The sequence below is a fragment of the Lactuca sativa genome, chromosome 5 (genome assembly GCF_002870075.4).
Source record: "Lactuca sativa cultivar Salinas chromosome 5, Lsat_Salinas_v11, whole genome shotgun sequence".
In the NCBI taxonomy this organism is placed as follows: Eukaryota; Viridiplantae; Streptophyta; class Magnoliopsida; order Asterales; family Asteraceae; genus Lactuca; species Lactuca sativa.
In genome coordinates, this window is record NC_056627.2 from 94,738,240 (window position 1) to 94,765,724 (window position 27,485).

At 36.3% G+C, this 27,485-nt stretch overlaps 1 protein-coding gene and 1 non-coding gene across 5 annotated transcripts; one reads left to right on the forward strand and one right to left on the reverse strand.

The window, feature by feature from the left end:
• The first annotated feature begins 827 nt into the window (after positions 1 to 827).
• On the forward strand, positions 828 to 7,740 carry LOC111916142 (disease resistance protein RPV1). 4 transcript variants are annotated; one of them, XM_042902513.2, is made up of 7 exons: positions 828 to 1,464; positions 2,697 to 3,798; positions 3,888 to 4,196; positions 4,301 to 6,010; positions 6,457 to 6,590; positions 6,781 to 7,118; positions 7,579 to 7,740. In XM_042902513.2, exons 1-4 carry the CDS (start codon positions 986 to 988, stop codon positions 5,999 to 6,001), a joined length of 3,591 nt encoding a protein of 1,196 aa, XP_042758447.1. In that variant the 5' UTR covers positions 828 to 985; the 3' UTR covers positions 6,002 to 6,010; positions 6,457 to 6,590; positions 6,781 to 7,118; positions 7,579 to 7,740. The 4 variants fall into 4 exon arrangements, with proteins under 4 accessions (XP_042758447.1, XP_023767542.1, XP_023767543.1 ...); XM_023911774.3 differs by having other exon boundaries at positions 829 to 1,464; positions 6,454 to 6,590; XM_023911775.3 differs by having other exon boundaries at positions 829 to 1,464; positions 6,454 to 6,590; positions 6,781 to 7,105.
• An 18,775-nt stretch (positions 7,741 to 26,515) lies between these two features.
• Positions 26,516 to 26,622, reverse strand: LOC128126508 (small nucleolar RNA R71). Its single transcript, XR_008224520.1, has one exon. It is a non-coding gene; the product is annotated as a small nucleolar RNA R71 (small nucleolar RNA).
• Positions 26,623 to 27,485: the final 863 nt, after the last annotated feature.

The following is a 27,485-nucleotide window of genomic DNA, read 5'->3' on the forward strand; positions in this document are numbered from 1 at the left end:
TTAACAATCCCTATCAACTACATAATTGACAAAGAGATATCTTGTACTAATAAATTATTCAAGTAAGTACTCATGCCATATCCCGAGAAACATGGAAAAACATTAATATTATTAGGGGTGAGCATATTAACCAAAAACCGAACCATAATCAAACTAACCAATATAATTGAACCATTTTAACCGAACCATTACTTAAACATATGGTGTGGTTTCTAATTTTGATTAACCGAATACATATGGTTCGATTATAGTTTTCATCTAAAACCGAACCACTATAAACCGGACCGAATCAATAATATTAATAAATACTTTTAACATAATATAATTTTAAATATATGGTATGTAATTATATTAAGAATTTAAAATTTAAAAGGTAATTATTTAGAATTAGAGATGATAAGTAATCTTTTATATATATATATATATATATATATATATATATATATATATATATATATATATATATATATATATATATATATATATATATATATATATATATATATATATATATATATATATATATATATATATATATATATATATATATAATCTTAAATTTTTATAGAAACATGTTTTTATTTTTTTTTTTGTCATCTTTGACCATACATTATTGTTAATCGATATTAACCATAAACCATAATCATTAACCGACTAAAACCGTTATATTAACCACTATAGAATGGTTATTACAATACATTAATAAATCGTAATAGTTATGGTTCGAACCAAACTTCCCATATACGACCTAAATATTATATTAGTACAATTATTGTTTTAATCTATAAATGCAATAAAAATAATAATTATTGTGTGATATAAAAATATTAAATGGCGGTGACTTTTGGGGATCATTTTCACATTAGCTGTGACAATATAAACCATTGTTGTTGAGGATAAAAGTCATCTGAGAATCTTTGCGATTATTTCGTATAAAATATCCCGAATATAGATTTGAAATTTAGGATCCTTCAAGCATACATCAATGGCGTCTTCTTCCACTTCATCTATTCACAAGAGCTTTAAATATGATGTGTTTTTGAATTTCAGAGGCGAAGACACTCGCACAAATTTCGTTGATCATCTTTATCATGCTCTAGAGCAGAAAGGGATTCACACTTATAAAGATGACGAGAGAATTAAGAAAGGAAACATGATCTGTGATGAGCTCATCGGATCCATCGAAGACTCAAAACTCTATCTCATCATTTTTTCCAAAAACTACGCATCTTCATCCTGGTGTTTAAACGAGCTTGTGAAGATAATGGAATGTCACAAGAACGACGAGCACACTGCCTACCCTATTTTCTATGATGTGGAACTGACGGAAGTACGCAATCAAAGCGGGTCAGTTGAAAAAGCCTTGGCCAACCATGAAAACTACAAGGCTGCTGGGAAATGGAGAGACGCTCTGAGAGAAGCTGCGGATCTGGCTGGATGGGAGTTAAAGAGCGCTGCCTATGGGTAATTCATCATCATATTTTTTCATTTCTGTGAAATCCGGTCATGATTCTGTGATTCTAGTTGATACAGCCTCGATCTTGGTGGTTTATCCTTACTCAACGGACTCCCTTCTTTTTCATTTATGTAGAAACAGGCTCAACTCGACTAAAAGTTCCCAATAATTTCCATTCTAAGGGGATGTTTGGATTAGCTTAGCTTATTGCTTATAGCTTATTTGTGGTGGGAATAAGCAATAAGTATGGGGAGAGATGCTTATTAAAATTAGCTTATTTAGCCTAATAAGCTGGATTTTATCCAAACATTCAAATTAGCTTATTACGAGAATAAGCAATAAACACCTCTTTTTTTCCTATCAAAACACCCCCTAAGTCGGTTTCCACTTTCAGTATTTTCGTATTTGACAAAAGAGGGGCTTGAGCTTTTAGTTTTGTCGTAATTCAATCCTAAGGAAAAAAAAACATTTCAACTTATTTCATCATATATACGGAATATTTTTTAAACTTATTTCTTTCTAATCTGAGTTTACGCTGGAGCACCGGATGGCATGGATGGATCCAATGTAGATCCTGGGGTAGCCCGTGATACCCCTCGACAATTTTTCGGTAGTGTAATTCTTTATATATATATATATATATATATATATATATATATATATATATATATATATATATATATATATATATATATGTTTCCCTCCACTTATAAACCCAAACAAACATGTGGTTTGCTAGATAAGGCGTTAATATATTGAAGTAGAGGTCTAAGGATCAAATCTCCCTCTTTACATGTTCTTTGTTTACCTTTTATTTTTTTTATTTTCCGAGCTATTCTATCACACATTGCCAAACACATGTAAATTTAGCCAATTTCGTCTATTATATTAACCTGTTATCTTCATGCTTCATTTGATATCTACTTTGATTCTCACATCCATTCAAGTATCAAAAGGTACTTCAACTTCATGTTTATATAACATGACTTTAGGTTATCTAAAGATTCGATTAAGGTTTAGGTTTAAAACCGAAACCGAAGTACCCTAAAAAAAATTGGCCATCTGAAATTTTTTTGGGATACCCCTTTACTTTTTTGACCTTGGCTCCGCCACTGCCGGATGGAAAAGGGTCGGGCATGGCATCTCATGTTACATCATGTACATTTGTTTTCTATAGATGTGAAAGTAATTCTTATGGGGTTTTGAGTAAGCTAAATCATTATTTTTTTTTTAAATACAGTCATGAAGCTAAATTTATACAAAAAATTGTTGAAGAGATTTCATTAGAGTTACGAGCCATCAATTTCAGCATTGATGAAAAATTAGTAGGCATGGAGACCCGAATCAACAACATTTTATCATCTTTAGGATCTGCTTTTGATGATGTCTGCATGATTGGGATCAAAGGAATGGGAGGTGGTGGGAAGACAACTTTGGCCAGAGCTGTTTTTGATCAAATATCCTTTCAATTCGAAGGTGCAAGCTTTGTTGAGAATGTGAGGGAAGTTTCAAAAGCTTCTTTGTTCGGTTTGAAGTCGTTGCAAAACCAAATTCTTTCTGATGTCTTCAATGATAGGGCCATCTCTGTTAGTAGTGTTTATGACGGAAAAAACATTATGAAGAGGAGGATGTGTAGAAAAAAGATTCTTCTTGTTCTAGATGATGTGGATCATATAGAGCAGCTTGAGGCATTAGCCGGTGAGACGAACTGGTTTAAGCCAGGAAGCAGAATTATCATTACAACAAGAGATGAGCAAGTACTTGTTGCACATGGAGTGAAGTCGATTCATAAAGTCCTGTTGTTATTGGACGACGAAGCAATTTGCCTCTTCAGTAGGTATGCATTTGGGAGAGTGATACCAAATCCAGGGTACAAAGAGCTATCACAACAAGTTGTGCATTATGCTGCTGGTCTTCCCTTGACGCTCAAAGTTTTGGGTTCGTTTCTTTGCAGTAAAAATGAGCTTGAATGGATAGATACCCTGGAAAGACTAAAAACTATTCCGTTAATGGGAACTCTGAAAAAATTAGAAATAAGCTATATCAGTCTAGAGGAGGATTACAAGGAATTATTCCTAAATGTTGCATGCTTAATGAAAGGATGGCCGAAAACCTGTGCACTCATAGCGCTTGAAAGCTGTGGATTTCATGCTAGAAATGGCTTAAGAGTCCTCGAGCAAAAATCTCTAGTAACTGTTGATCCTAATGGGCATCTTGGCATGCATGACCATATTGAAGAACTGGGCAAGAATATTGTTCGTCGTTCACACCCAGATAAGCCTAACAAACATAGTCGATTGTGGATTGCACATGAAATTGAAGATATATTAGCTAATAAATTGGTAAGGATCAAGTTTAATCCTAAGTTGGAGCTACCACATTTTTATAAACTGTGACACAAGTTTCATCTTGTTTTCTTTTTGGATCCCAGGGTACTGAAGCAACAAGATATATAAATGTCAACACATGGCATCTTAGTGCGGATATTGTGCTGAAAGGTCTTAAAAAGATGAAGGAACTTAGATTTCTTGAGGTGTCTGCGATAGGTGTTATTGATGCAAGTAGATGTGGTTGTTTTCATCGAAATTGGAAGTTTAATAAGTTAAATAATTTGCGATATCTGAGTTGGAACCGATGCCCTTTGTGGTCTTTACCCAAAACATTTCAAGGAGATAATCTTGTTGCACTTGAGATGACTCACAGCATATTTGTACAACTTTGGGAAGGGAAGAAAAGAAAGGTATATTATGGTTCATTGATTTTTTGTGCATCACTCATTTGAATGTTATACATCAATTGCTTTGTTATTACACCAATATTCAATTTTCTTTTTTCTTATATTAGGTTCTTAACAAGCTCAGATTCCTTGACCTTAGTTATTCATCATTGAAGACACTTGATCTTGGGCTTACTCCAAATATTGAGACATTGAATCTTAACAGATGTTTTAGTTTGGTGGAACTTCACATGCCTAACGGATGTTCAAAGCTCATAACCGTCAACCTCAGTTGGTCAATGTTGAGGACCCTTGACCTTGGGTCGGCTCTCAATCTCGAGCTGTTAGATCTTACAGGATGTGCGGATTTGGTAGAAATTCAAATGCCTTTTAGATCTCCAAATCTGAGTTCTATCAAACTCGCAAATTCTAAGTTGAGGACCCTTGACATTGGGCTGACTCCGAATCTCAAGTATTTTGATCTTGAACGTTGTTATGATTTAGAGGAAGTCCACATGGCTGATAAATGTCTAAAGCTTACATACCTCGACGTAAGTTATTCAAAGTTGAGGAAACTTGACCTTAGACTGACTCCAAATCTCGAGACGTTAGATCTTGAAAATTGTAATGATATGGAAGAACTTCACATAGCCAATGGATGTTTAAAAAAGCTTGTCTACTTAAACCTGAATCGCTGTTTGAGGTTTAAATCTTTTAGATTCTGCATAGAGAGTGTTGCTTCTCTTAACAAGGATGATTCTTCTTGTTGTGAGGATAAATCACTTGAGGTTGGTTCTTTAGCTGAGTTACATCTGATTGTGGAGTCCCTAGAGAGATGCCCTATTCACCCGGACACTAATTTGCCAAAGTTTCAGTTTGCATGCTTTTATAAAGAAGATAAACCCTTATTGACTAGAAACCTTGAGAAGCTTATTTCTGTAGGTCTATGTGCTTGCATGAACAATGAGACCTTTTCAAGAAGCATTTGTGGGTTACAACATTTAAAGAAGCTTAAACTCGAAGGCAGTATTCTAGAGGCCCCTAAGGACCTTGACCAGCTAGAATATCTAGAGGAGTTAGATTTGTCATATACAGAGATTAAAAATCTTCCCGATACCATTTGTATGTTCAAACTTCTTAAATCTCTCAAAGTTAAATCCTGTTGGAATCTTGAGAAGTTACCAAAGGATCTTGGCCGATTAGAGTGTTTAAAGAAGCTAACTTTGTCATCTGCAAAGATTAAAGAACTCCCTGATAGCATTTGTATGCTGAAACATCTTGAACTTCTCAATCTTAGTTTTTGTTTGCTGCTTGAAACATTACCTGAGGAAATTGGCCGTTTAGAAAATTTAAAGAAGCTAACTTTGTCATCTGCAAAGATTAAAGATCTTCCTGATAGCATTTGTATGTTGAAAAATCTTGAATCTCTCCAACTTCACGATTGTTTGTTACTTGAGAAGTTACCTGAGGATCTTGGCCGATTAAAATGTTTAAAGCATCTGAACCTCAGTTTTTGCAAGCATTTACGAGATATCCCGGAGAGCATCTGTATGATGAAATGCCTAAAATATCTCAGTCTCTACTATTGTATTAAACTTGAGAAATTGCCCGAGGAACTTGGATGTTTAGAATGTTTAGAAATTTTAGATATAACATGTACATGCATAAGTTATCTCCCGCAGAGCATCTTCTTATTGAAACGACTTCGTATTTTTGGGCGGAGAATGCTTCAGTCATGTGATTTTAGATCTGAGATACAACACTCAATATACCCAGGGATGATTTGGGAAGCTCCGAAGACCCGGAAAGAAGAAAATTCACATATATAATTTTAACAGGTATTTTTTTCCTTTTTCTAATGCACATCTTACTTTTGTTTGAAATTTTACACTGATATGACAATAATTGATTTTCAGTCAAATATTTATAACTAAAGTTAAAAGAAAATACAAGTCATATGCATACAAAAACACCATGTGTTCTAGTTATTATCGTTTCAATTAGATTTGGAGCCTTTATCATACAGTCTTAGAGTTCAAGAATGAGATGTTAAACTCCTAAAAACACATATGGATCTCGTGCAAATGACTCAAAATGTAAAGACTTTATTTCTTTTTTTCTTCTTTTCTGGCATTTAAAATTATATTTGTGTTACTATCTATCCTAACCTTTACATTGTTTAATGTAATTGATTCTTGTCCTTAGTATCTATAGGTCCTTTCAACATCATGCTTTCTTCTTTCTTCCTAAACCAAATAGTGTTGTTTTTAATATATCATAGAAGGCACCACACTCGATCGGGGAAAAAGTTGTGGAGGTGCACGCTGAGCAAACCAAAGGTGAGGTTGTTCTATTCCTTAGAGAGCTGGAGTTTCTCCATCTTTTAGAAGTTCCCAACATGCTGCACAACATAAAGAGGTTTTTTTCTACTTAAACTCTTAGATTTATGATTTGTTTCCTACTTCAAAATTATATCTTTCTTATAGCATCATACTTTCATTTCCCCCTGTTAAAATGTTGTACTATGAAACATCAGTGGGCAATAACTAGTAAAAAATTCTGGTTTAGTGGTAAAATAAGTAATCTCAAGTCCCCATTTGTTATGCAGGACAAGACAGGTGAAATAACCATGTACTACGTTTGACATGCATTGGATTTGGAACAGGAGTGAGACCGATGTAAATGAGACAAATGATGTAATTTTTTGTCCCAACAAAGTTGATGGAACAAGACCGGGCATTGACTCACTCTCATCCTCTTGTCAGTGCAAAGCACGTGAATGCGCTCTTTGTCCTTAACACTAGAAATAGCCGGAGAAAGCATATCTTGTCATGTCTCGTGTAATGAATGCAGCCTAATAGTAGAATGATCAAAGCTTATTCTATTTGATAAAAACCAAACAAAGATCTTTCCCAAACTATACACAACATTAGGTATATTACCAAGGTACTAGTACTTCAAATTTAAAATTAACTATACAATTTTATGAGCTAAATGCAAGAAATAGTTGTGTACACACATATACATGTGTATTATAGCATCCTACCCTCATTTCTTTCTATTATAACATTGAAGTTTTTCCTATTGAGGCGTTGCAGTTTGAGAATTTTTACCCGCTATATATTGTCTTTTTTTTTTTTTTTCTTTTTCTTATTGTAGCAGTGAAAAGTGCTTTGTATTTTAGATGAAATTGCTATCATTGGGTATTTTCAATATACAACGCAATAATAAGGAACATTTTTTGATGTACAATGCTATAATATACAAACCAACATACATAGATGCTATTAATAAATAAATTAACGAAATTACAATGCTATTTCTTGTATATAGCCCAAATTTTATTAGACTTATTTACCTTATTATTTGGCTAAGTTATTACCTTATTTACCTGATTATTTGGCAGGCCCTGTGACACTCGGTTAATGAGAAGACTCTGTGACACTCAGTTTAATGAGAAGGCTCTATCCACGCGTCAGTTAGAACATAGGCACTTATAAACCTGGGAGAAACCAAAATTTTTGGCTTTTGGTTTTTTGGAAGAAACCAATAATGTTTTTTTCCCATATTTTTTTTATCCTTTTTTGGTTTTGCTTTTGGTTTTTCTGTTTTTTGGGTTTTTATTATTTAATTTCATTAACTATGCTCATTAAATTCTAAGACATAATTTACTAAAAAGATTAAAGATAAGTTGATCAAATTTAAAAAAACAGAGATATTTAAAAACATTATCCATCATTGTCTATACAATTGATAATGAATTACATGGTGCACCAATAGTGACTTGATGTGGATGTAAAACAAATGTTGCTTCCATCATGTTGATGAATTCTATGAATTTGATTTGTACTAATAACACGAGCATCCCACATTTCAACAATGATAAGTTACATATCAAAGTTTCTTGCTATTTTTAACATCTAGTCCAAAGATATTTGAATCCAAAAATCGAACAAAAAATGAATGTATATTGCTACTTTTTGCATTTATCCTAGCTAGGGCCTAAAAGCCAGAAATAGTAATGTACGTTATTATTATATATTAAAAATTTGGTGTTACTTATTAATATTATAAAAGCCCATTAACCTCCCTGTTATGAATTGGATTTTAAAAACGGATCCAATAACATAAAAACCATCAAATTATTCTAATATCGATTGAAACACTCTATAATACCCAAATGATTACAATGATGAAGATAGTTTAACTGATTCGAGATAGCCAATCTAACCTAATAAATGAAAATCAATTTTGCCAAATGTCATGCTCTCATTGAATTTGACACATGTCATTTTCTAAGAGTTTTTGAATTATTTTTTTTCCACTTGTATTTTTCATTTTCTTAATTTTATTTTAGTGAGATTTATATATGTAAAGTAGATCATTTTATTAAATTTTATAATAAATGCTCTATAACCTTTTAAATATCTTACATTATTATTCAGTTACTTATTTTAATTATTATATTCTTTTTACTTATGTAAAATTATTACTTTAAAAATACGTGATGCTTATAATTTTATACTAAACTTTTTTTTATAAACCCGTGTATTACACGGGTCACACACCTAGTCTCCTAATAGGAATGAATTCCAATTTTCACACAAAAGATAGATACCTCACTCCTTGCCCACTACCGCCCACTATCCTCTTATACTATCTGACATAGCAAACTAATAATATAAAATGCCTAAAATGCCCTTAAAAGGCCTTGAACTAATAAAATTCTCTTTACTATGCTGATTTTCCATCTTACCCCTTTCTATAAAGTTGTACGTGAGTGAATGCATAACAATATTCCACCCTGAAAGAACCACCTTGTCTTTAAGGTGGATAAAGGGAAAGACTTATGTACAATATCCAAATCCTCCCATGTGGTCCAGATGATTGGTGGTCTTCCCTCTCCACACCACAAAATCTCCAAAAATAGCAGGAGGGACAATTGGCAATACATGTTTCTCTTGGTGTGGCTTTTCCCTTTCTTAATTGGGTTTTCACTTGAACTCATAATAACTTCAGCAGTAACGTGTACAACAACCTTGGTTACTGCCTCTCTAGCTTTTCCAAGCTTGGATGGTTTGCTCTCAACAAGTGGCACCTCCGTCACCTCAGTATGCAGCACCCCAATATGTGAAGATGTTCAAACTCCGAAACACATTCTCGAGAACCCGCACACCCATTCTACCTTTCCTGCTCTCACCTTTCTTGATATGTTGGTTAAGAAAATCAGCTACACTATATAGGGTAACATAACTATGCTCATGTCCAAACACTTCTCCAAATCCAACCACACTTTGTTTGGTCAGATTACCTACATACTTGAGATCCCCCACCTGTAAGCAATCACTCTCATACACGTGCACTTTCAATGTCTTCAGTTTAATCTCCTTAAGCTTCTCAATTAGAGCTGGCGGCAACTCCATATTATCAACAAGTATGGTCTCTAGAAATTCATTCTTAACTGCTTCCATTAAAGAAGCCAAAGGGTTAGAAATCAAAGCAACATTTTCATCTATTATTGAATCAATCATTCATGGCTGCTCTTGTGCATCAGATTCCTCCGTGAACAATCCCATCACCAATCACTTCAAATATGCCTTCAGATACAAGATTCCTCGTAAAAAACTCATTCATAAATTTGGTATCATCTTTCAACATAGTTGCAACCATTCTATTGTTTAAGTGGATTATGGTAGTCAAGCTTGCAGTTGTCACCTCATCCAATACTCTAGGCAAAACAGCATCCTCGAGGTAACTGAATATGTATGCTTTTGATGTATCTTTGATGAAGCCAGGGAATTCTTAATTGGTATTGCCTCCTTAAATACATGTTCTTTAAGTAAGTTGTGATGGCAGATGTGTGGTACATCATGGTCATATTCAAGACATCCAACAATGTCCATTATTAGTTCATCATAAAATATTTTCTCAAGGATTTGTGGACTAACGGGGATGATACGTCTGACAATTTTGTATATTATGTGAAGGTCATCATAGTTCTCCAAATCTTCACACACTGAACAAATCCATTAGCTTCCGGAAAAATTGTTGATCATGTAGAATGAGCTCTGTTACACATAAGTGATTGGTAACGCTATTCTCCGCCACAACCTTAATAATAGAAGGAAGCGTTGACAACTCTATCTCAGGCAACTCCCTCTGCTTGCCGTTGACACCAGGATATGTCTCGTCTTTATAAGTTTCTGAAGGATCATTTATCTCATGATGGCCACTTCTTGTTGAAGAGTCTTAATGTCACCATCATGTACAATATCTATCCCCATATGATTGATCTTGGGTGAAATGGTGAAATTGAACATCGGTCGAGTTGATGACTATTTGTGTGTGATTGGAGCGAAAATTCCATGCTTGAGTTTGAATTAAGGATCGGAGAAGGTGGTGCTTGCATGAGAAACGGTGGAACAATCGCCGATTGTGATTAATTTGGGTATCGTTGCTTTAATATCCAGTGGACTTGAGTTTTCTACACCCTTAACTGATTTAGTAATGATAGGGATTGGGTTGGAATTGTTACCTTTTTCAGAATCCATTTTCTGATCTGGTTTATATGAGTCCAAGGTTCTGATTTCGGCGCAATTGTCCATTCCAAGTCCATTTTTACGAAAACCTAAAAGCACTTATTCCCAACCATCATCTAATGGAGCCGTTACCCCCGGACGTACGTTACATTGATACTCTGACGGTGTATCCACTTGGGAAACTGCACTAAACTGCCATGTTGCCGCAAACTTTGAAGACCGAAATCGACGACAAATAAGGCCCTTCAACTCCTCCCAATCTTGAATGGTCCGCCTCCGATGCTCCCATTCATAAAAAGTAAAGCATTGTCCTCTAGAGACCTCACCGCAGCTTCCATCGTTTCTTCATATTCATACGAATAGAATGACCTTTCCATGTTAAAAATCCACTCCTCTGTGTTAGTTCCATCAACCAAGAGCATCTCACATTTGTGAAATCTCCGGTTGGCCCCTGCTCAGCATTCACCTCCGGTAGTATGGCCATCGCCTCTGCCGCCGGAACCACCTCCTCTTCCATTTCTTGAACCTCAACTGGATCCCATACCGATAGGGTTTATCCCTTTCGTCGTCTCCACCAACAAAAAATGAGGGTCACGGCTGTGCTCTTCTCCCACTAATTTCTTTCCATTTTGCTCTTCTGGGTGGCTATTGGCTATGGCCCTCAAAACCTCTTTGAACTTCTGGTCCATCTTCAGCTGAGAGAGGCTATAGAGTCTTGATGTTGGATCTGATGCCCTTGATTCTCCATTCGATCATAAAACTGCCTTATTTATGTTTTTAGTGATTCAACCCTCTTGAGTAGAGCTCCTCCAGCATCCTTGCTCCTTTTTCTCCATCCATAATCCCAACTATAATCGTGAATGCTCTCATACCAAATTGTTATGAACTAGATTTTAAAAACAGATCCAATAACATAAAAACCATCAAATGATTCTAATATTGATTGAAACACTCTATAATACCCAAATGATTACAAGAATAAAGATAATTTAGTTGATTCGAGATAGCCAATCTCCTAATAGAAATGAATTCCACTTTTCACACAAAAGATAGTTACCTCTCACTCCTTGCCCACTACCCTGTTATAGTATCTGACATAACAAATTAATAATATAAATAAAATTCTCTTTACTATGCTGATTTCCCGTCTTACCCCTTTCTATAAAGTTGTACGTGAGTGAATGCATAGCATTCCCATCATCAATATTTGTTTCTAATCAAATAAAAAAAACATTTGACAAAACTTAGTATGATCTACTTCAAGAATTAACCAATTTCAACTAGTTTTAAAAAAATAAAATAAAAAAGAGAACTGATTTTTTTCCAAAACTAGTTCCGCTTTCAATGGGAAAACAGGCGCTTCTAATCCAAACCAATGAATACATTTTTAACATATGGGCTAACTTTATATAACCCATTGTCTTATTAACTAATGAGCCAAACTCATATTTTATGATAAGGAAATGTGAATGTAAGGCTTCACTGTTTCAATATTAAATTCAGATAAACTATTGTTTCGTCTTTTTTTTTACTCGAGTCTTGATCATCAAATATGGTAATATTTTTTCGATTTGTAAACATTTAGTCACTAAATTTTTTTTCGTCCATATTTTCTCTTTCAACTTGTTAAAGTGTACACATTTAGTTCTTATGACTGAGTACTACAGGTTAACCGGTAAAAATGACTTGATAGGGTACTATATTTATTACTTTGTACACATTTAGTCCTTTATGTTTTTATACACATTTAGTCCTTAATATTTTTTCGTTATAAAATAAGTTATTTTTGTTTTTGTACTCATTCAGTACTTATGAATGATTTCTTTAGGTTTTTCTTACGACATCATACGTGAGACAATCATTAATGAGATCTTTGAGGCTTTTGATGTTTATGTTCATCACGATCTCGACTAGTTGGTTGCTTAGGTTATGTGTTATGAACGTCATAACTTCTTCATATGATCTCGGATTTTAATGATTTTTATATCCATGCGTTCGTATTTTAGTCTACTACAACCTTCGTTTAGATTACTCCCGTTAAAAAGTAATATATTTTTACTTACAATGTTTATATCCATACGTTTTTTATGAATGCATGTATGAATGTTTTTCTTATAAAATCATAAGTAAAAATATATTACATTTTAAAGGGAGTAATCTTAACGAAAGTTGTAGTAGACTCAAAAAAACAAACACGTAGGTATAAAGATCGTTAAAATCTGATATCGTATGAAGAAGTTACGATGTTCAAAACACATGACCTAAGCCAAACCAAAAGACCTACGCAACCAAACAATCAAGATCGTGATGGACATAAGCATCAACAGCCCCAAACACACCATCAATGATTGTTCCACGTAAGATGTCGTGACAAAAATATAAAGAAATCATTCATACGTACTAAATGAGTACAAAAACAAAAATGACTTATTTTGAAATAAAAAAATATTAAGGACTAAATGTGTACAAAAATATTAAGGACTAAATGTGTACAAAATGATAAATATATTACCCTATTAAGTCATTTTTCCTGGCTAACCTGGTAACCAGTCATAATGACCGAATGTGTATAGTTTAACAAGTTGAAGGGGGTAAATATGGAGGAAAAAATCTCAGTGAAAAAATGTAGACAAACGAAATGTATACAAATCAACAAATCAACAAATACATTAAACTTTTCAATCATTATCCCCATTAAATAATATAAAATCCAAATATTCTTAAATTGTTATTTTTGTTATTATAAACCCATACAATTTTAAACATGTCATAAAGAGTGTTTTATTAGTATTTTATTCAATTTTTGTTTTCACTTTGCTTTCATCAACCTATATATTTTAGACAAATCGAATGGACCGCTCTATAAAACATAAATAAATTCATTTTGAATTCTTTCACCCCTTTTAACTTTTTTTTTTTCATAGCCACCCCTCCTCGGCTCCTCCCCACTACAACGTTTGTTTTTGAGAATATGAATTATTAAGGTAATTAATTTTTCGGTTTACTCACATCTTGGTAACTATTTTTTTGTACACATCTAGGTAATAAACTTTTCGGAAGTGTTCACATATGACTGTTATGACCGGATGTAGCAGGTTACATCCGGTCATAATGGTCATATATGAGCACTTTCAACAAGTTCGTTACCTAGATGTGTACAAAAAAAGTTACCCAAATATAAACAAAATGAAAAGTAAGAGTAAATTACACGAATGGTCCCTGTGGTTTGGGGGAATTTGTGTATTTGGTCCCTAACTTTTTTTTTAACTCGTATGATCCCTACTGTTTATTTTTGTTGTGCGTTTGATTCCTGTCTTACCTAAAAAGACTATTGTGCCATTATTAATTTATTTTTTAATTAATTTTATTATTTATGTTTTTATTTTTTATATATTTAAAAAAGTTTTTTTTGAACGGCATATATTTAAAAATGTTAATCGACCCTACATATTTGTATCTTCTCACCATAAACCTGAAACCACATTTGAGAAATTTAATATGGGTCCCACCGTTCACCATCTCGTCTCTAATCATCCCAACCTTCTATTTACTTTCCATCTTTAGTGACATCGACGTCTTCACCATCCCTTCTCTTTTTAATCCTTCAACTCCGACGAACCAACACCACAAAAGATGGAAAGGAAATAGAAGTTGTGATGTGTTGGGTTGTGGTGGTGGAAAAATCGATGAAGAGACAGTGGGTTGTGGTGTTGGTTCGTTGGAGTTGAAGGACCGAAAAAAATGGATGATGAAGACGTCGATGTCACTAAAGATGTAAAGAAAATAGAAGTTGAGGAGAATGAGAGATAAGATGGTGATCGGTGGGACCCATATTAAATTACTCAAATATGGTTTCAGGTTTAGGGTGAGGAGATACAAATATGTGGGGTTTATTAATTTTTTTAAATATATAAAAAATAAATACATAAATAAGAAAATTAATTAAAAAATAAATTAATAAGGGCACAATAGTTTTTTTAGGTAACATAGCGACGAAGCGCGCAACAAAAATAAGCAGTAGGGACCATCTGAGTTAAAAATAATAAGTTAGGGACCAAACCCACAAATTCCCCCAAAACATAGGGACCATTCTTGTAATTTACTCCTACTTTTCGTTTTATTCATATTTGGATAACTATTTTTTTTTACACATCTAGGTAACGAATTTGTTGAAAGTGTTCACATATGACCATTATGATCGGATGTAACCTGCTACGACATGTCATAATAATCATATGTGAATACTTCCAAAAAGTTCGTTACCTAGATGTGTACAAAAAAAATAGTTACCCATATGTGAACAAACCGAAGAGTTAATTACCTTAATAAGTCATATTCCCTTTGTTTTCATATTTAACTTAGATTTCAACTTTCATTTATAAATTCGATACAAATATATTTTTTTATTTTTTCCCATTTTTTCTTCATTATATTTTTTACCCGACTATAATTTTTTCTTCCAAATTTGATATAATTTTTTTTAAAGTTTTTCCTCAATTTTTTACAACTTATTATTATTATTATTATTATTATTATTATTATTATTATGAGGGCATGATCGTTATTTGCAGGATTCAAAACCCTTTTCGTCATTTCCGCCATAGTACTATTTCATTTTCCCATTACATTCACTTCGTGAACATTCACACGACGCACGGTAATGTAGAAACTATATTTTTGGTTAATGATAGTCAGACTTGGGAAAATACACACTCTCACAAGAGACACACACACAGACACTAGATGCCTTGGTAGAAGGCTACATATAGATCAGTTAAGTCTTGGTAGAAGACTCCCTGTTATAATAGTAGGAATCATAGGGATTTCTAGGGTTTCTCAAACGTTTACAGTTGTTTTACTTACATTTTCAATACTTACAATTCTTACATACAAATTAAGACACTAAAATACTTATGATCTCACCAGCTTCAAAGTTGATACTCGCTTTCAAAATTACTTGTATCCTCAGGTTAACCATAGACAGGTACCGATGCAAGGTTTAGAGAAGATGGTGCTCGTTCAAGACTATCTTTCATTTTAATTTATACTGTAGTGTCTATTATAATTTGACAGAACACACTTGTATTACAATTATATTATTAATGCAATGGATGATGTTGTTGCTTGTTTACTACTTTTCATTGTTGTGATACTGTACATGACGTCCTCCGCCCCAGAACGTTTCCACCGTTCTTGGTTTTGGGGTGTGACAAACATACCCAGGGCGGTCCGGATAGACTGAAGGCCTAATGGGGCATACCAATCAGGCCGAAGGCCCGGAGAATGGTCCAGACACACTGAAGGCCCGATAGGGTGGACCAGACATGCTGAAGGTTCTAAGAGTGGACCAGACAGACTGAAGGCTCGGTGAGGGCGGTCCAGTCATACTGTAGACTCTATATGCATGTTGTTTGTTATGATATTGTTCTGGTTTGTATCACGTTGGTATTTTTGGGGAACTCGCTAAGCTTCGGGCTTACAGTTTGGGTTTTGTTTCAGGTACTTCGGATGATCGCGGGAAGGTGAAGGCTTGATCGTGCACCTCCTCACATTTTATGATTTTGATTTTTGGGACTCTGATATGAAACTATTTTGAAAACATTTTGTAATAAGTAATGGTTTTTGGATGCTTGAAAAAGGTTTAAATTTTTAAGAATTTTATGGATGTTATAAGAACACTGCAAATCACTCAAGAACATCTTTTTTTGCTCCAAGGCTCAAACTAGGGTTAGGGTTTCAAGGAAGGGTCTTGGAGATGTGGAGGCTGAGAATGTAATGGGTTTGGGGAAGTTAAGAAGCTTAAATAGGGCTCAAACCACGAAAATAGGGTTCGGGTTCTGATCACGTACGCCCAACATACTCCTGGTATGCCCAACGTATCAGGGATACCCAATACCCCTATCGTACTTCCTGTACGCCCAACGTACTAAACTAAGCCCAAAACCCTCCTAACTTCTAACGGTTACAACTTCTTCATTCCAACTCCGTTTTCGACGATCTTTATATCCATGAAAAGGTATTGAGGAGCTCTACAATCCTATCTAATTACTTTTGACTTAAAACACATTGAAATAAAATCCCTAATTCATAAAAGAAGTCTCGAACACCACTTTTCCCATTTTACCATTTGACTCTAAAGCACAAACCAAACTTTTGGATCACATAATCTACATTACCCACTTCTAAATGAGTCAAAACCTCTTTATCCCCAAAGCCCAAAGCCTTATGATACTTCATCTTCGGGTCACGTCCCTGAATTATGAAACATCTCAAAACAGGGTGTTATAGTTTCTAGTTTTTTCGTTAACAAATGTATGAGTAACACTAAAATGATACATTTAGATTTACTAAAAATGAAACACAAAAATTTAATAAAAGAAAAAAGAAAATTTGGGTAATATGTAATTAAAAAATTTGTAATTAACACAAATAATATGTTTATAAACATTGGCTTTCGGTCTTTTTTGAGACCATTCTCGATTAGGGTCTTGGACGGAACAATCTAGTCTTTTTCGAGACCGGTATCAGTATCAGAACGATCCATTTTGTTGGACTGATCGTGAAAAATATTGGGCCAATCTTGTTTTTGTGACAACCTGAAATGTCCATTCTGTACAAACTATATCACTTCAATAGAAGTTATAACAGTCACAGTTAATTTTCAGACTTTTTCGTATAAGTTTGAGTAATTCAGGGTTTACACTTCAGGAGATATCAGGAGAGTGGATGCACTAGGGTTTAGTGCAACTCTATTATTCCATCACTCTATTATATTAGAGGTCATTTCAGGAATAAAAATATTTTCTGCCAAAAATATCTTAGGACTATAAATAGAATTCTGAACCAAATTCATTTATTGTTTGTATTTCCAACTAGAGAAAAGCCATTTTCTCTCTCACGGATCTTCGGGTTTTTATACCAAAATGTGAGTAAGTCTTTCTAGTATTGTTAGAAAGCTTATTATGTAGTTATAACATGATTTAGGTGGCTAAATCACTAGATTTAGGAGTTTACTCCCCAAGGTGTTCTTGGGCGGTAAACTCCCGAAACGAAGCCTAGACTGTCCCCCGTGATATACTACTACCTTGGACTTGTATAGGAGTGTGTTAGGGACATGAAATCAAGCAAGAACCACCCAAGTTTGGGAGTTCATGGCCCAAGAATATCTTAGGCCGTAAACTCCATAATCATGCTCAAAATGGTGCTTTTAAGGCACCTAAGGCCTTAGACTTTCACCTAGACTTGTTCCCAATAAATCAAGGGCCTTAAACACATAAGAATCACCTTGCAAAGTGAGTTTACGGCCATGACATGGTTCATGGGCCGTAAACTCATTAAAGGGGCACCAAAGTGTGTCAAGGGTCTTCATATGCTTGGAATAAAAGCCTAGAACCTATACCACTTGTGCATGAGACTTGAAAACATCAAAAACACTCATCCTTAAGATTTTACGGCTGCAAACTCTAAGGGAAATGGCCTTAGGGCCATAAACTCCTCAAAGGAGTTTTTCTAGGTCTTAAACCCTTCCAAGAATTTAACCACCAAGTTGGAATAATTCTAGGAATCATTTGGAACTTCAAAACACACAATACCCCCATGGTTGGGAGTTTACGGCCGTAAAATCAAGAGTTTACAACCGTAAACTCCATGTGTGTTGGTATTTGAAGAGTAAACACATATATGGGGTCCCTTGGAACCCTAAACACAAGTGCCTTGTCCCACAATAGCTTAGATGCAATCCTTAGGGCTTAAAACACTTATATAAAGTGGTTATTATGTCTAGGATGTCTTGACGCTATCAATTAGTAATTTAAGACTAATTGAGTGCATATATGTGTGATTATATGTTCATTAGGATCGTAGTGTGTGTACAAGTCCTCACTTGACACCTAACAATCCTACACCGTCCGGTTCATCCAAATCACCATCTACAGGTGAGTTCATACCCCTAATCAATGTTCTAAATGATTTTAAATGCTTTAATGGGGGGGGGGGATACAAGTAGAAAACAGTATGTTATTAAATCATCTATATGTATTTTATAACTGTGCTTTCATTCAACAGATTTCACATACTACAAAATGTGATGCATGAAATGGTTTTCTATCTTTAAAATACTTTGTTATCAAATGTATTACTTTTGAAATGTTTATCAAAATGACATCAAGTCACTTTATTGTTTGTTCAAAAACCCTTGGATGTCTTACAAAACCATTTTACATTCTTGAACTAAATTATGCATGTACATTTATATTGTATATATGTATTGATGTTATAGTTTACATCTTTCATTTAGATTCCCACGCCCTTGAGTAGTAAGAGTGTCTAAACCTACTTGATAAACCAATTACATTTCAGTAAATTATCATAGTGATAATTTGAAGTTATCAAACATTATTCCTATTACAAGGAATCACACAAGAGTCAGTTCATTCATGAGTCTATACCAGTACATTACCTGATACATGAGTACATATACATATGCTTACCTGATACATGAACACACTTACATGAATACCATACATGAACATTGTTACATAGGTGCATTATCCTATATTTACTTACTTGGATACTTGTACTTAGAACTACGAGGATGATTTATTAATACTTTCTGTGTAAATTATCTTTCCTATCCCGGTTCAATGGGATATCTCGGCGCGACTTACCATTCCGAACCCCACTGATTAGCAGCAGTGGTCGATGACCATCTACGGAGGTCTAAGGTTACTATTTATATTAGGAAGATCGATAACCGGGGCTAACCCCTCCACCCACCTGCTGCTGCTACAGAGGACAAGTGGACAATCTTCGATTGTTCATAAGGTTATACTTTTCGCTTATTGCGATGTTGTGTTACTCCTAGTACCCAGCGATGACACTTACATTATTACTTTTCTGGACAATCTTCGGATGTTCATTAGGTTGCATTTTTCGCTTAACGCGATGTTGTGTTAGTCCTAGTACCCAGTGACAACACTTACAGTAGTACATTTTCCTGTTTACTTTATTTTGTGATACTTTCACATAAACGATTAGTTAGACTAAGTGCTTTAGTACTAGTCAATAGAAGGAAAAACTATCATTTTACTTACAAAACATTCGGGTCTTGGTAGAAGACTACATCTCACACTGATAGAAAATAAGGGATTTTCTAGGGCTTTTCATACTTACATCAACATTTTCTTTTAAAGGTTTACATGAATCTTAAAAAAACTTTTAGTAAGCAAGACAATGACACTTAAATACTTATGAATTCACCAGCTTTAAAGCTGATACTCTCTTTCAAAATAACTTGTATTCTCAGGTCATCAGTAGACAGGTACGGTGGCCAGGTTTTGAGAAGACGGAGTAGACAAGTCTCGTCTTTTATTTTGATCGTATATTTTTGGTGTCTTATTACAATGAAGAACACACATGTATTAAAACTTTACTTATAATGCAATGGATGATGTTGTTGCTTGTTTACTATTTTACATTGTTGTGATACTGTACATGATGTCCTCACCCCTGAACGTTTCCGCCGTTCGTGGTTTTGGGGTGTGACAGATTGGTATTAGAGCATTGTTTATAGTGAATATAGTATATCAACCCATAAAAGATATACTAACTATAAATACACGGGGATTAAAACACTCTGTCTAAGAGTTATACTTTTAAATAATAAAATATTTAAGTGAGTATACGTGCCTGCATTCATACTAAAACCAATGTCACAATGACAAGAACAAAAGTATTACGATTGTTGAATATCACAAGTAAGCCTGGGGATATATGGTCAGTCTTGGGAATGGCATAGCCTGATCAACTATGCTGGTCCGAGGAGTGATTAGCATATGCCCAAGAATGGTTGTGATGTGGCGACAAGTCTAAAAACTTACCAACACAACCATAAAGAAATACCATAGGGGTATTTGGTCTTCTGTAATTATCTTAGTTAGTTCGTCTGTTTAGCTATTTCTTATATCCCTTTTCTCGCGTAGATTAAAATGGCTGGATTTCACCACGGCGATCCGTACTTCCCGAACCAAGGCAATGCTGGTTGGCTAGAGGCAGAACCAGAAGATGATCACCCAATCCCTTTGGATGATCACCATGCTGAGGGTTTTTCTGATAGTTCTAACTCGGAGCCAGAAGTCAACAACCTACCCCCAAATGCTCAAAACCCAAACCTGAACCCCCGTCCCGCATTTCAAGGACCCACACCCCTGTGGGCCACGAACTTGAATACATGGAGCCAGGAACAAGGTCAGCCCATTCCCTACAATGGAGACCGAAGTTTCTATAACCTCACTGGAGGAGGTTCTGCTGATAGAGTCCTACCAGTCATGGTGCGTAGGATTTCTCAGAACACGATAATGGCTCAGGCGACTATCAATCAAATCTTGGAAGTTGACGCCAACTCTGGTGTCAACATAGTCCGCATTCGCCAACTAGAGTCTGCTCAGAAAAGAACTCTGGTCCGCAATGCAGCTCTGCAAGGGAACTTGCTGAAACTCAAGCTGAAGTTAGGGAACTTTGAGCTCAGCAAGTGAGAGCTGACAGGCATATGAGGGACATGGAACTTCTACTGTCGAGATCAAGAACTCATGCTAGTAGTTCTCGTCACCGATAGAATCTCGTCGACTCATCTTTTGGATATAACCTAGTTTATGTAAAACTTTGGTCTAATTTCCTGTCTTTATAGATCTTAGACCTGTTAGTTCTTGATCTAATCTTAATTCTGTCAAAATTTTCCATCTTGGTTGATGTAAGGCCTACTTCTAGGCCATTTTTCCCGAACTTGTTACATCTGTAATTCCAATATTATTGACAGATATCTAATCATATGGAAATTATTATCCAAATGTTGTCATCTTCATTTAGTCATTCTATTCATTCTCTTGTTGGACTATGGGGAGTTAGTCCATGAGACACATTCATTAATCATTTATTCTTATCCATGTCGTCATCTTTTAAACGTATAGTTAAAGATGCCGCCACGCAGAAACCCCAGACGTAACCCAAACAACGAAACACCGATACCACCACCTGAACCTCTTCAACCACCTAACCCCTTTGATGCCAACATGTTCCAGGCAGCTTTCACAGCAGCAGTTGCAGCTGCTGTGTCAGCAATCAATGCTCCTGTCCCTAGTGGATCGGGAACAGGTGCACCTCCCTCGAACCACGGAGACAGCCATGGACACCCTCGGGAATGCACCTACAAGGACTTCACAAACGCCAAACCCCGCAGCTTCAATGGTACTGGTGGGGTTATGGTGTTAAGGCAGTGGATTGAGAAGATGGAATCTGTCTTCGAAATCTGCGGATGCCAAGAAGGCAACAAGGTCAAGTTCGCAGCTTGTACCTTCTCTGACAGAGCATTAACATGGTGGAACGGCCATGTTAAGTATCTGACTCTGGTGGTGGCGTATTCCATCAGCTGGGAAAAGTTGAAAGACATGCTAATGAAAGAGTACTGCCCACGGGGCGAAGTACAAAAACTCGAGTAGGAGTTTTGGGGTCTACAAATGGTTGGATCCAACATCACGACCAACACTAATAGGTTCTGTGATCTGGCAAACTTATGCCCTGATATGGTTGCTCTCGAGAGCAAGAAGATAGAGAGGTATATCTAGGGACTATCGCCCCAGATCCAGTCAAGTGTGCTAGCCTCCAGGCCTATCACTTTTGATAGTGCCAAGGAACTGGCACAATCTCTCATAGATCATCGGAAACCTCAGAACCCAACAATCCCTACACCCGTACCACAAAAGTCCAACCCCGAACCCAACAACAAGAAGGGGTGGAATAAGAGGAAAAGAGGGGCTTCGCAAGGATCCTCCAATAAACAACAACTTGTGGCGATCAATGTTGCCACAGTGACTCCTGTTGTCCCTGCGAACCCCTTACCAGCAAAAACTTATGTTGGGTCTCTCCCGAAGTGCAACAAATGCAGCTTCCACCACCGTGGGCCTTGCAGGGAGACGCAATGCACCAACTGCAACAGGAAGGGGCACACAGCCCGTTTCTGCCAAACTCTAACAGCTCAGGCCACCCAGGTTCTTAATGCCGGTATGGGCCAAGCCTGCTACGGTTGTGGCGAGGTGGGCCACTACAAGAGGAACTGCCCTAAAGCGGGGATGGCTGGCGGAGTAGGAAGAGTTATGGCCCTAGGTCACGAGGAAGCAGTAGCTGATCCTATGATAGTTACTGGTACGTTTCTCCTCGATAACTCATATGCTTGCATAGTTTTCGATAGTGGAGCAGAGAAAATTTTCGTAAGCCACAAATTCGCACACCTACTTAAACAAAAACCCTGTGCTTTAGATAATCCATTCACGGTAGAAATGGCTAACGGGAAAACGGAGAGTACTAACTGCATATACGTAGGTTGTACCTTAACTTTAGATGGCCATACTTTCAAGATAGATCTCATGCTAGTCCAAATTAAATGTTTCGACGTTATCATCGGCATGGATTGGTTGAGTCTTCTTCGCGCTGACATCATGTGCTTTGAAAAAGCAGTTCGTCTTAACCTTCCTAACAACGAAACCTTAGTTATCTATGGTGACAAACCTAGTACGAGCCTTCGCATCATTTCGTGCATTCAAGCCCAGAAGTGCTTGCGAAAGGAATATCATGCATTCCTCGCACACGTCGTCGATACTAGTCAAGAACTTAAAGACATCCAGAACATCCCAGAAGTACGCGACTTTCCCGACATCTTCCCATAAGAACTTCCTGGTTTACCACTGCAACGCCAAGTCGAGTTCAGAATCGACTTAGTGCCAGGAGCTACCCCAGTAGCCAAATCTCCTTATCGTCTGGCACCGGCCGAGATGCAGGAACTTTCCAGTCAACTTAACGAACTTCTCAAGAAGGGATTCATTCGACCAAGCTTCTCACCATGGGGAGCACCGGTCTTGTTCGTCAAGAAGAAAGATGGATCGTTTCGCATGTGCATCGACTATAGAGAACTCAACAAACTTACCATTAAAAATCGTTATCCCTTGCCCCGCATTGACGATTTATTTGATCAACTTCAAGGAGCCAACTACTTCTCGAAGATAGATCTACAATTCGGATATCACCAACTACGAGTGTTAGAGGAAGATGTTCCCAAGACAGCCTTCCGAACTCGTTATGGGCACTACGAGTTTGTAGTGATGCCGTTCGGATTAACAAACGCGCCCGCAGTATTCATGGATCTGATGAATAGGGTGTGTCGTCCTTACTTGGATCAGTTCGTCATCGTCTTCATTGATGACATACTCATCTACTCTCGAAGTAAGGAGGAACATAGTCAACATCTCCATAAAATCTTAGAAACATTGCGAGCGGAGAAGCTCTATGCGAAGTTCTCCAAGTGCGAATTTTGGATTCGACGAGTCAAATTTTTGGGCCATGTTGTTAGCGAAGAGGGAATACATGTGGACCCTTCCAAAATTAAGGCCATTGATATGTGCATAATTAGTTCATATTAAGTATACATTTTTATTCATTTATTAGCTTAATTATCGCATATTATGGACAAAAGGTACTTAAAAGTGTTAAATTATGTTTTTCAGTCCAAAGATGAAGCTTGGAAGCGAAAGGAAGCGGGAGAAACAGTCAGAAGATCGAGAATGGAATAAAGAAGAAAAACACTAACAAAGGCACCTACTCGGCGAGTCAGATCGACTACTCGGCGAGTCCAATCGAAGGATCGAGAAGATAATGACTCGGGATCCCAGAGAGTTATCGCAATACGGGGAATGTGAGAGGGACTCGACGAGTCACCATTTGACTCGACGAGTCGATTCGTATATTTAAAGATAATTCCACAGATCGATTGAGGAGAGTTCTGGGACGATTCAGAAGTGCTTTGCTACGATTGAGAAGCCAGAAAAACCCTAGAAGGCGACGAAGGAAGCTAGAATTCAATTCCGGAGAGTAATTAAGGCAAAATTTCATCATTCCACTTATTCTTTTGTTTATTCATTATGATTAAGCAACTTGACTTTGTTTGTTTGTTGTTATTTACTTTAATTATGAGCTAAAACCTTTAGACTTCTGTTTGGGGATACAAAGTTGACAATATGGTTTGATTGATTGGTAGGATTAATTCCAAGTTGGTGAATTTTTGTTATTTTAGCTTGCTAAAGAACCTTGTGTGTGAATAATAATTAATTTTCTGTTAATAGGAAGATAATTGATTAGCATGAACATCTATTGATTATTGACCTCATATGCTATGTGATCACTATGCTATATGTCTAGGATTAATGAATATGAAACTAGAATTAATAAGAAAATTGAGTAAATTCATGTGCAAGCTTGTAAGATGACTATCAAACAAGAGATTAATTAAAAAGAATAAATTAGTTAACTATTGCAAGTCTAACTTAACCCGAATAATTAATCTAGTGAATATAATTAAATTAGACAATTGGCCACTGTTTGAGTTAGTTTATTTGCTAAGGATTAGGGTAGTGAACACGAATCTAATCACTTGAATCGGTAACCAACGAAAGAATTAATCCATTGCACCATTACCTTGAAATCAACCATAGAGTTAACCAAGTTGAACTAAACAGAAGTTCCTTTCCAATTACTGAATCTAGTTAAATCGTTATTTTCTAGTCTTAAATTAGTAATAGTTAGTAAGTTTCTAGTCTTGTAAAACTAGAGAAAAACCCCTACTTCTTAATTAACTTAGATAAAATTAGTTTTTAATTTAATATGCCGTTCCCTGTGTTCGATACCCTGCTTATTTAGCTATACCACAATTGATAGGTTCACTGCCTTTTGTGTGATATTTGATAATTAAAAGTAGTTTTAAAACTAAGTGAGTTTGCACACATCAAGTTTTTGGCGCCGTTGCCGGGGAACGGTTCTAAAATTAGTATTAAATTCTAGTTTAATCGATCCTTTGTGTGGGATTTATCTTACACAAAGTTATTTAGAAAGCAATTCAGTAAGTAGATTTAGTTTGAATAAAATTCTGTTTTTAGGATAACTAGAAAATTTTTTCAGCTTTTGCCTTGAACTCGCCGAGTGCACTCGTGCCGACTCGGCGAGTACATCGCTATTTCAGTCTTTATTTTTTATTTCGTTTTTGTTCTTTTTATGCGTTCTGTTTCTTTTGTTTTGTTTGTCTACAGTTGTTTCATGACCCGAGGATCTGATACACCTCTGGTCCCTCCTTTGGAAGACCCGGAATCCGCACTAAGAAGGAGCAAAGGAAAAGCCGTTGGAGAAACCGCAACTTCAAAGAACTCACCACTCAAGAATTTAAAGTCCGTTTTCAGCAAGAAAAGGAGCAGCAAATCAGGAGCATCCAATGCCTTGTTAACAATTGAAGAACCAATTCAAGAAGATATCGAGTACGAGACCGAGGAAGAAGAAGAGCATATTTCCGAGCACGAAACCGATTCCGAAGAAGAGTTAGCTATCACTATGGCTAACATTGATGAAGTCCCCATGGGGGAATGGAAGAAAAGGATGCGTGATGACACCGGGCCGAGACTTGTGCAACCCGCAATTCCCGCGACCTCCACTTTCGAACTAAAAGGCCATATTCTCGCCCAACTCAAGGAGATTCCTTTTTACGGGAAGGATCACGAAGACGCTTACAAGCACTTGGACGAAGTGAATGATGTGGCCGATTATTTCAACGTCCCGAATGTCCCACGCGAGACCCAGCTTCTTCGAATGCTTCCTGTCACATTTAAAGGAGCTGCAAAAGATTGGTTAAAGTCACTTCCTCCCGGATCGGTCACCACATGGGCCAAGATGAAAGAAAAATTCATAGACCATTTCTGCCCGCCCTCCAAGATAGCCAAGCTAAAGAAAGCCATTGCCAACTTCGAGCAACAACCCGGAGAATCTCTTTATGAAGCTTGGGAAAGATACAAGAGCCTACTTAGAAATTGCCCACACCATGACCTTAATAGCCAACAAGAGGTCTCCATTTTCTATGATGGAGTCAATGTCACCACAAGGCAATTACTTGATTCTCAAGGCCCGCTTACAAAGAAGGCACCCCCGGTAATTAAAGAATTATTTGAAGAATTCTCTAAGCACTCTAGAGAATACCACAATTCGAGAAATGAAGTAAGTCGGGGAGTAGTTAACGCAACAAATGATAGCATGGCGGCGGTGATAGCTAAGCTTGATAGTCTAGATCGAAGAATGACTAAAATGGATCAAACAATCCATGCTATTAGAGTAGGATGCGAAAATTGTAAAGGGCCCCATCTCACAAAAGATTGTGATTTGGATAAGAATGGAAATAAGAAAGCTCAAGTTTTCTATTCGAGTGGTGATCGATATGATGAAAATTGGCGGAAACCTAAGAAGGATTGGCTACCATACGAGGAGTATAAGAAGGCAAAGGAGGAGAAATACAAGCAGAAGGAGGGGGGACTATACCAAAAGGAAGAACCGGTAGAAAAGAAAGCCGATTTAGAAGAGTTATTCACTAGATTCATAGTCGCGTCCGAAAAAAGACACAATGATCACGATGCTGCCATACACGAGACCAAAAACATGCTTAGGAATCAGCAAGCATCAATTCTCAACATTGAGAAACAGCTAGGAGAGTTTGCGCATCAAGTGAATGATAGAAGGCCGGGACAACTTCCGAGTAACACTGAACCCAATCCAAGAATGGAGAATGTAAGTGTAATAACCACCAGCAGTGAAGAAACATTTACAAATGCACTGAGAATCTCTAAAAAGAAAGCAGGAAAGGTAGAAGAATCAGACCCAACAAAACCCGATCAGACTCGCCGAGTCACTCTAATGGACT